Source organism: Cyprinodon variegatus, unplaced genomic scaffold (genome assembly GCF_000732505.1).
Source record: "Cyprinodon variegatus isolate N-32 unplaced genomic scaffold, C_variegatus-1.0 Scaffold771, whole genome shotgun sequence".
NCBI lineage: Eukaryota > Metazoa > Chordata > Actinopteri > Cyprinodontiformes > Cyprinodontidae > Cyprinodon > Cyprinodon variegatus.
This window is the reverse complement of record NW_015151224.1, coordinates 269,987-279,754: the sequence shown is the minus strand read 5'-3', so window position 1 is coordinate 279,754 and position 9,768 is coordinate 269,987. Positions and strand designations below refer to the sequence as shown.

The window sequence follows — 9,768 nt, the reverse complement described above, 5'->3', positions numbered from 1 at the left end:
CCTCCTGGTCCATATCCAGTACCAACCCCACCTGGTCCAACTCCTCCTGGTCCATATCCAGTACCAACCCCACCTGGTCCAACTCCTCCTGGTCCATATCTAGTGCCAACTCCCCCTTGACCAGCACCTCCTGGTCCATATCCAGGGCCAACTCCACTTTGTCCAACACCTGAAGGTCCTCCAAGTGCTCCACTTAACATACCTACAAACAAACAGAAACATCACGTTTTTTTTATGTTAGGAAACAGTTCCTTAAATGTGCTGTGTTTTTTTATTTTATTTTTTACCATATTTGCGAGCTTTGGCACTGGCATCATATCCTAGAATAAGAAAAAAAGTATTATGGAGGGGTGCTTCCTAAATCAGTAAGTTAGATTTATTGCACCGTGTTCTGTTCATTGATAGTAAAAAAGTGAAAAATGAATAAGGAATAAACCAAAATATGAAATTATTGTTTAAGTGGCTAATAGCATTACAAAAGTAAAGTTATCTAAATTTTCCATAAAAGTATTTGCTGATTACCCCCCGGTCCAGTTCCGACTCCACCTGGTCCCACTCCTCCAGGTCCATATCCAGTACCAACACTCCCTGGTCCACCTCCACCTGGTCTGTATCCAGTGCCGACACCACCTGGTCCAACTCCACCTGGTCCATATCCAGTGCCAGCACCACCTGGCACAACTCCACCTGGTCCAACTCCGCCTGGTCCATATCCAGTGCCGACACCGCCTGGTCCAACTCCGCCTGGTCCATATCCAGTGCCGACACCGCCTGGTCCAACTCCGCCTGGTCCATATCCAGTGCCAGCACCACCTGGTCCAACTCCGCCTGGTCCATATCTAGTGCCGACACCGCCTGGTCCAACTCCACCTGGTCCATATCCAGTGCCAGCACCACCTGGTCCAAAACCAAGTCCTGAACCAGGTCCCAACCCTGTGCCTCGGCCAAGCCCTCCTAGTGCCCCCCCTCCTGTTGTTGAACCAACTCCAGTTGCACCAGGACCTACATTACCTGTAAATATTGAATACATTTTATGGAGTAAAAAAAAGATACATCTAAGGACCTAATGTTTTAGTTATTTGAAGGTATGCCTCACCATATTTGCGTGCTTTGGCTGAGCCAGGGCCATAACCTGTGTTGAGCACAAACATCAACTTACATTAATTAAAACAGATACTTTAAAATGAAATATACTTTTAAATAACATTTTATCGTCATTACTGATTAAATCAAACAGTTGGAAAATATCTTTAATCTTTAAACATTTCGACTTTTTCCCCTCAGAGAGCAGGAAAGAGTTATCTCCTTCAGATTTACCTAACCCAGGTATGTTACTGCCTACTCCTGTTCCAGCTCCTCCTCCAAATCCTGGTCCAACTCCTGTCCCTGCTCCAGTCCCAGCACCTGTCGCTACTCCAGGTCTAACTCCTGTTCCAGCTCCTCCACCAAATCCAGGTCCAACTCCTGTTCCCACTCCAGGTCCACCACTGGTCCCAAAGCCGTCCCCAACTCTAGGTCCGACTCCTGTTCCACTTGCTGTTCCAGGGATGACTCCTACTCCACCTCCAGGAAGTCTTCCAGTGCCTAAGGTGCTTCCCTGACCAAGAGAACCGCCTCCAGCTTCAGCAATAAAGAGACGTGTACAGAAAAAAAAAAAAAAAAAAACAGCACTATTGATTTCGCCCAATAGATGGAAATAACACCTTAAGTTATCCTCACTCAGTTATAGATTTCACAAGTAGTTTGCATTACCATATTTGGCTGCAGCTTTTCCAGGTTTCTTTGATTTTCCTGTCCCTAAATTTAAACAACACAGTTAAAATTGCCTGATTTCAATATGTATTTTGGATGTATAACAGTTTCTATGTAACAATCAGGTACAATTTACAGCCCTTACAGTAAGTTCCAGTGTACCTGATTTTGGTGATATTAGAGGGTAACCATGAAAAACTCCAGATAACTGTTGTCCACGTTGACCACCTAACACGATATTAAAGTTACACATGGTCGTGTAAAATAGTGGAAACAAAATGTGACTTTCTTTTCAAGACTAACAGGTATTCATTTTGAAATCAAAGTTATTTATGTGTTTTAAATGATAGTGTTCTGACTGTGAGATACTGACTGCCTGCTTGTCCTGTTCCACCTTGACCAAGTACCCCAGTCCCTGCAAAAAAAAAAAAGTTTAATTTGAGTTTTTGGACTTGTATGCTAAAATCAGCTTTCCCATCATTGATGAACATATAGAAGGTTTATATACCAGTTTGAGGCCCAATACCAGACCCTGTGGCTACTCCAGGGAGAACCCCACGGCCTCCGAAACCTTATCAAAGGACACAGAAAGACTAAGAAGTTTTCATCTATATAGGATATTATACATTACATACACTTTTACGTTTGTAACACACCTTGACCTGGTACAAATCCACCTTGATAAAGTCCAGGTACTCCGACTCCTGTGTAAATCATATGCTATTAATTGTATGTCAATAATAAAACCAGTCATTGTAGATGAAGATAATATGTTATAAAGACAGGCCCTTTTGCCAAACAGTGTTGGGACAGATTGGCTGAGATCATGTGAGGTTTACCTGGAACTTGTTTGGATGCTTTAGCACTTGTCTTTCCTCCAAGTCCTACACCAGTCTGAGGCAATACTGGAGCTGCAGAGAATATTTGTCAGGCAAAAAATAATTTATGTAGAACTTTTACACCTTTCTGATGAATTACTTCTTTGATTAAACATAAAGGTTCATGACAAAACAACTTTATAAAAAAAAAAAAAACCTTCAGAATTTTCAATGAAAATCAGACCTACAGCCTTGTCTTTTTAACTAAATAATTTTTCAAGGAAATGTAGAAGATTGCTATGGTGTTAAATGGACTCAGGAGTACAAGGTTTGGCCTAAAAAATATATAACTCTTAATTTGTGTCTAAATTTGTCATGTTATAACTATAACATTAACATAATGGATGGACATTTGATGGTTTAGACTAACTCAACTGGTATCAATAAATAATAATGATTTACCTTTTTGCACAGCCAAACAGGGTGTCTTGCATTTTTGTCATATCCAAAATGTACAAAGCTTTATAATGTATACCTAGAAACAACATTTTTGGCCCATTGCTCTTTCCAAAATAGATATCCCCCTTAGATTTAATGCAGGTTATCTGAAAGCATCAGTTTTCAAACCATAGATTTTAAATCAGATTTAGTTCTACACAATGGCAGGCCAATTTTAACACGTCCAGCTCCCTTGTATCTCTGACAGTATGTTAAAGGCCGTCATCCTGCTGGATGATGAACCGGGTGTTGGTTGGTTCCATCTACACTACCGTTCAAAAGTTTGGGGTCACATAGAACACAGCACAAACAGGCTACTGCGGGTACTATTTAATGATGATGCCAGTTGGGGACCTGTGAGGCGTCTGTTTCTAAAACTAGAGACTCTAATGTACTTATCTTCTTGCTCGGTTGTGCAACACGGCCTCCCACTTCTTTTTCTACTTTGGTTAGAGCCTGTTTGTGCTGTCCTCTGAAGGGAGTAGTACGCACCGTTGTAGGAAATCTTCAATTTCTTAGCAATTTCTCGCATGGAATAGCCTTCATTTCTAAGAACAAAAATAGACTGTCGAGTTTCAGATGAAAGTTCTCTTTTTCTGGCCATTTTGAGCGTTTAATTGAACCCACAAATGTGATGCTCTAGAAATTCAATCTGCTCAAAGGAAGGCCAGTTTTGTAGCTTCTGTAAAGAGATAAACTGTTTTCAGATGTGTGAACATGATTGACACAAGGGTTTTCTAATCATCAATTAGCCTTCTGAGCCAATGAGCAAACACATTGTACCATTAGAACACTGGAGAGATAGTTGCTGGAAATGGGCCTCTATACACCTATGTAGATATTGCACCAAAAAACAGACATTTGCAGCTAGAATAGTCATTTACCACATTAGCAATGTATAGAGTGTACTTCTTTAAAGTTAAGACTAGTTTAAAGTTATCTTCATTGAAAAGTACAGTGCTTTTCCTTCAAAAATAAGGACATTTCAATGTGACCCCAAACTTTTGAACGGTAGTGTAATATCAATCTGGCTAGATTTCTCTGTCCCTGTTAAACATGTGTTCATAGTGATGTGTGCCTAAACAGGTTTTCAGCAAACTCTCCAATTCGGGCATATTCTTTCTTATTTATTTCAGTTGATGGGTAGACCAAAAGATGTTCAAAGGTTTTTTAGAACCTAACACTTCTTTGAAATTTCATGAAGCAGATATCTGCTCCGTCTGTCTTAATGATGCTGTTTTGGTAATTGATTGGCCTGGAATTAAATGATGAGCATAAATACAAACACAGCAGAGTTTTTAAATATTTATGTAGAAACAAATAAAAAAAAAACATGAATTGGTTTCAAGTTAAAAATATTTACTCCTAATTGATGGCCTATTAAATAAAATTTGAATTAAATAGATATGCACAAAGTTTGAAGGGTGTGAGCATTTTAGCTAGAGACCATATGTATATACATTTACATATTGCTCAATTTATTAGAATCTATTTACCACCTCCGCCTGGAACTGCTCCACCGGCACCGGTTCCTGTTCCTCCAGTTCCAACTCCAGTTCCACCAGGAGCGATTCCTGCACCACCTGGACCAATCCCAGCCCCTGCAGTACCGCTCCCAGTTCCACCAGGTCCAAACCCCGTACTCCCAGGAACTTGCCCGGTTCCACCAGGTCCAAACCCAGTACCTCCAGGACCAAATCCTGTTCCCCCAGAACCTTGTCCGGTTCCACCAGGTCCAAACCCTGTACCTCCAGGACCAAATCCTGTTCCCCCAGGAACCTGCCCAGTTCCTCCAGGCCCAACACCTGTACCACCTCCAGGTCTAAACCCAGTTCCACCTGCTCCAACCCCTGTTCCAGCACCACCTATGGTAACAAAAACATACATCAATCACATTTTACTAACTACTGATGATTTAAAAAAAAGCTTAATAAAACACCAACCTGTTTTAGGAGGTTTGGGTCCATAACCACCACCATATCCCCCATAACCACCTAAAGAGATTATAGGACTTCTTAGACAGTTATTTATGACAATTAATGCTCATTAATTGTTTTAATAAGAAATGTCAAATGTTTGAGTCACATTATATCACATTATCATTTAAAGTGGATTTTCTGACTCCAACAGCCATGACAGATGTGTTTACAAGACACCCAACAGCTGTGACAATTAATTAACTCACCTCCAGGTCTGTAGCCTGTACCTGCTCCCTGACCTGCAACCACACCACTGCCTCCTCCGGGACCACCTGCACCAAGGCCTCCATACCCTGGTAAAGAGAAAGAGAAGAAGAAATCATCTATTCTTATTTTTTGTGGAAATGCTGTAAGCTACCATAAAACTGTGACATGTAGTCTCAATTGCATCTATTTCTGTATGATTCTCCTATTTTGGAATCCTGTTAATTTTTCTTAAACCTTGAAAAATCTATCATCATTTTGATTGTTTTGTTTCTTTTCTAGATTTATATGCTTCTGCTTTATTGTATTAATTTGCACAGATTTACCACAGAGTAGCTTTGTACTATCCAAGCAGTTCTCTGATTGTTTGATTGAGTTAACCAGAACATTTGAGCATTAAAGGGTACATATGCTTTTAAATCCTTGGATCATGTGTTCACCAAGACAAAAATGACAATCAAATAAATTGCCGAATTGTTTATGTAGTGTTGCTATTCAAAAAACAGTCCTTAAGGAGCTAGAATCATACTTACAGTGCAAAAAAAAATCAGAAGGCATGAGGATGGGCTATCAAAACAACAACCTAGAAAAAAGGAACTGACCCCTCAGACAGTGAAGTGGAAGGGCATCAACTGCTGCCATGATAAATAAATGCCATGTGGTTTGTTAAAATGATAAAGTGGCTGGTAATAGTGGTATGGATGTAGGAGATTCCCCTTCAAAGAGGTTCTGATACTATTGGGGGGGTTCAGTCAATTGCATCCAACAACCGAATATTTGAATTTATCCACTTTTGCTTCACATCCTTCAACTTGAACTACAAAAACAGTGCAAGAAACAAACATGGTGGATTCCGTGGAAATCCATGACCTTGTTTAGCAGAAAAATGGAAAATATTGTCAGGCAAAAGTTAACAAACCATAGTAGAAAATCGAGATCACTGAACTGACTTAAAAAAAGTAGACATTTGTAGAATCCAAGTACACAACATGTATTTAAGAGCTAAGTGGATTTTGCATGATCATGCTGTTAATTATATTACACTTTTATGCGGCTTTTTGTTAACTGCAAACACGACATACAAACATGTTTCGTATGCTTTTACTGACCTATTTTCTACCCACCAGCACAATGGGTGGAATTTAAAAAGGTTTGCCAAAACCAAGGCTTATCCCATATGAACTGTTTTCATAGTATCATTAAAAATTTTCCATCCAGGACAAGCAGCTCACATATACGTGGAATGAAAAACAAGAAGGCCTCCAATTTCAAAGCAAATCCCTGTGACTAACATAATGACTTCCATTCTTTATCGAGGGATTCCCATGCCTAACACATTTTACCCTTTATCACTATATGCATTTGTGGGTGTTGTCAGAACAAAAGCCTATAATGTTGATTTGGCAGGATATGAAATAATGCTATATTTACAAAGTCTTTATCCTTCATTTGTTTGTTGATTTGAAGGAAATGAACATTATTCTTTTACTAATATTACAGCAGAAAATGGAGATGGTTTAAACTTCTAAATAAGTTTGCTGATATGACTTTCACTATATTAGATAACTAGTCTACATATGGGTTCAAACTATTATTTAGCCTGTGCTTTTTTCCCTCTTATTATTTGTTGCAAGAAATTTCTTTAACATATTAACATACCATCTCTTCAAAAATATTCCTAAACCTTGACGTTTCTAACCATTTTTTTAATGTTACAGCCACAAACCAAGTTGGACCAATGTTTTTTTTTTATGCAAATTCATCTGATGGGTCACAAAGTAATGCAGAATTCTGAAGTTGAAAGGAACATATACAAAAATGTCCAACTTTTATTTCCAGTTCTTTCCAGATCTGCTCAGTCAAAACTCTATAGAAGCATTTTTTTTTCTTTGCTGCAGTTACAATTACAGCTCTACAGAATTGCGTAATAAATTGGTATTCACTCTATAAATGTACACGGATAAAGTACTGATTTCTCTTCACAAATTGGATAAAGCTAAGTCTGATTGAACGTAGACCATCTGGGAAATTTGCCACTAACTTCCATTTAGCTGTAGACAGCTGCAGCCTCAAACCTCCACCTGCTCTAAACCTTTTCCTTGACACATCTAGTTTGTTTATTGGTCTTTGTGAAGGTGTTTATTTCCCCAAATCCTAAGATATTCCCAGAAAAGCTAGATTTGTGTTGAAATTTATTTACCCGTAGAAGATAATCTGCAGTGATCTTAAAAAAAACTGCAGTAATTGAATGTGGAAAATGTCAAAAGTAAAGTGTCTGTATTTATCGCACCTTGTTGATCTATTATATGTATCTAACACACCTGTCCACCGCCTCAAACAGTCAGACTCCAAACTCAATTGTGTCTTGGACCAAAGATGTGTAGAAGGACACTAGGATGAAAATATAGACCTGCGCCAGTATGGGATGAGTGAATCTACAATAGGCAAGCAGGTTGGTATGAATAAAACAGTCAGAGCAACTGTAAGAAAATGGAAGACATCAATATCTGTTTCATGTGAGCCAAGTGGTAGATCTTATCCAGTGAGGTCAAAGTGATCATGAGAACAGTGCAAAAAAAAAAAAAAAACAGAACTACACAGAGGAATGACAATGAATGACCTGCAGAGAGCTGGGACCAAAGAAACAAAGGCTACCATCAGTAAAACACTATGCCTACAGGGAGTTAAACCCTGCCGTGCCAGGCATGAACCCCTGCTTAATCCAGTAAATGTCCAGACCCATCTAAAGTTTTGAACAGAACTCATGGATGATCCAGAAGAGGATTGGAAAATATCAATTAACTCTTTGAGCTTAAAGGAAGAAGAATGCTGAGTTATATCCCAAGAACTCCACCAGACTGGTGTTATCAGGCCTGTACACCCCTGGTCTATTTTGGTCAGACTGACACAGTAATTGGAGACAAAGTCATCAGTTTAATAGAAGGAGGGACACAGTGGTAAAGTGAAAAACAAGGCTTTTGAAGGGAAAAAAAGTAGAATCTCTGAATCCACCCAGGTTTGCCCTGCTTGCAAACACAGGGTGCATAAATAAATCCCAGGTCTTATAAAGCACATGCTTTAAATGTACTGGTCTATTACATTAACTTCCTCATAAACAACTTAAGGTTTATGATTGTAATGTGACAGGTCACTTAGAGCTAAGACGCATTTTTGTATAGATTTTTCAAAAGGTAATTTACCGTAATCAGTTGATTTTATATTAGATTTAAGGCATTCAACTAGGCATAAGACCATTTGAATGTTGTCATTCATTAAGTATTGGAAATACTTGTTTTAAAAACCAAAAGTTCATAAATAATCAGGTAAAGAAATTTATCTGTACCTTGGCCAGCTGTACCAGCTCCTACTTGGCCAAATCCACCTGGGCCAACTCCACCAGGACCAGTTCCAAAGCCTCCAGGGCCACCTCCACCTGGTCCAAAACCAGTGCCAACTCCTCCTGGTCTCAGTCCTCCTCCTGCACTTCCTTGTCCTGTTCCAAGCCCACCATAACCACCTCCTAAAGAAAAGTAGAATGCTGTATTTGTTTTTGGGTTTTTTTATGCTGATGCAGCAACCATTTTTAGTCCAGCCAACGCGTCCCACCTGTTTTAGGAGGTTTTCCACCTGGAATAAGGTGGGGGGGAAAAAAATGACAGTTTACAGATAAAAACACAGAAGAATATAAAATTGGTAGAAAAATGTGCAAAACTTTTCTTACCAGCCCCAGGAATTACCCCTAGTCCACCACTTCCTGGACCAAAAGTGCCTGGTCTAAAACCCCCGGTTCCAACTCCACCAGGTCCAGCTCCGCCTGGACCAAATCCTCCTGGGCCAACTCCACCCGGTCCAACTCCTCCTGGTCCAACTCCTCCTGGACCAAATCCTCCTGGGCCAACTCCACCTGGTCCAACTCCGCCTGGACCAAATCCTCCTGGGCCAACTCCACCTGGTCCAACTCCGCCTGGACCAAAACCTCCTGGGCCAACTCCACCTGGTCCAACCCCTCCTTGACCAACCCCTCCTGGGCCAACTCCACCCGGTCTGACACCTCCTTGACCAACTCCTCCTGGGCCAGCTCCACCTGGTCCTACTCCTCCTTGACCAACCCCTCCTGGGCCAGCTCCACCTGGTCCTACTCCTCCTTGACCAACTCCTCCTGGTCCTACTCCTCCTTGACCAAATCCTCCTTGGCCAACTCCGCCTGGTCCAAAACCAGTGCCCACTCCACCTGGTCTCAGTCCTCCTCCTACACCGACACCTCCTTGTCCTGTTCCAAGCCCACTGTAGCCACCTCCTACAGAAAGAGTAGGATGGTGTTTTTTTGTTGTTGTTTTAAAGCAGATTTAGAAACTACTTTTGGTCTAGCTAACCTATCCTACCTGTTTTAGGAGGTTTCACACCTGAAATAAGAAATAAAAGATGATAGTTTACAGTTTATAAAAACAGAAGAATATGGGAAAAATAGAAATGCATAAACAAGCTTAACAGAACCAGGTACTACTCCTACTTCACCA

The 9,768-nt window shown here is 40.4% G+C and overlaps 1 protein-coding gene across 1 annotated transcript in view; it reads right to left on the bottom strand.

Moving 5' to 3' along the window:
• The window catches only part of eln (elastin), a 41,440-nt gene that overhangs the window by 26,890 nt on the left and 4,782 nt on the right, over window positions 1-9,768 (bottom strand). Inside the window, exons 4-21 of the mRNA XM_015395997.1 lie at window positions 9,634-9,654; window positions 8,973-9,548; window positions 8,858-8,878; window positions 8,595-8,771; window positions 5,254-5,340; window positions 5,012-5,062; window positions 4,565-4,933; window positions 2,592-2,663; window positions 2,409-2,456; window positions 2,261-2,323; window positions 2,126-2,167; window positions 1,915-1,980; window positions 1,753-1,797; window positions 1,318-1,620; window positions 1,097-1,132; window positions 523-1,011; window positions 288-320; window positions 5-202 (exon numbers count right to left, since the gene is read on the bottom strand). Coding sequence (XP_015251483.1) covers window positions 5-202; window positions 288-320; window positions 523-1,011; window positions 1,097-1,132; window positions 1,318-1,620; window positions 1,753-1,797; window positions 1,915-1,980; window positions 2,126-2,167; window positions 2,261-2,323; window positions 2,409-2,456; window positions 2,592-2,663; window positions 4,565-4,933; window positions 5,012-5,062; window positions 5,254-5,340; window positions 8,595-8,771; window positions 8,858-8,878; window positions 8,973-9,548; window positions 9,634-9,654 — 2,697 coding nt within the window. The remainder of the gene's footprint in view (window positions 1-4; window positions 203-287; window positions 321-522; window positions 1,012-1,096; window positions 1,133-1,317; window positions 1,621-1,752; window positions 1,798-1,914; window positions 1,981-2,125; window positions 2,168-2,260; window positions 2,324-2,408; window positions 2,457-2,591; window positions 2,664-4,564; window positions 4,934-5,011; window positions 5,063-5,253; window positions 5,341-8,594; window positions 8,772-8,857; window positions 8,879-8,972; window positions 9,549-9,633; window positions 9,655-9,768) is intronic.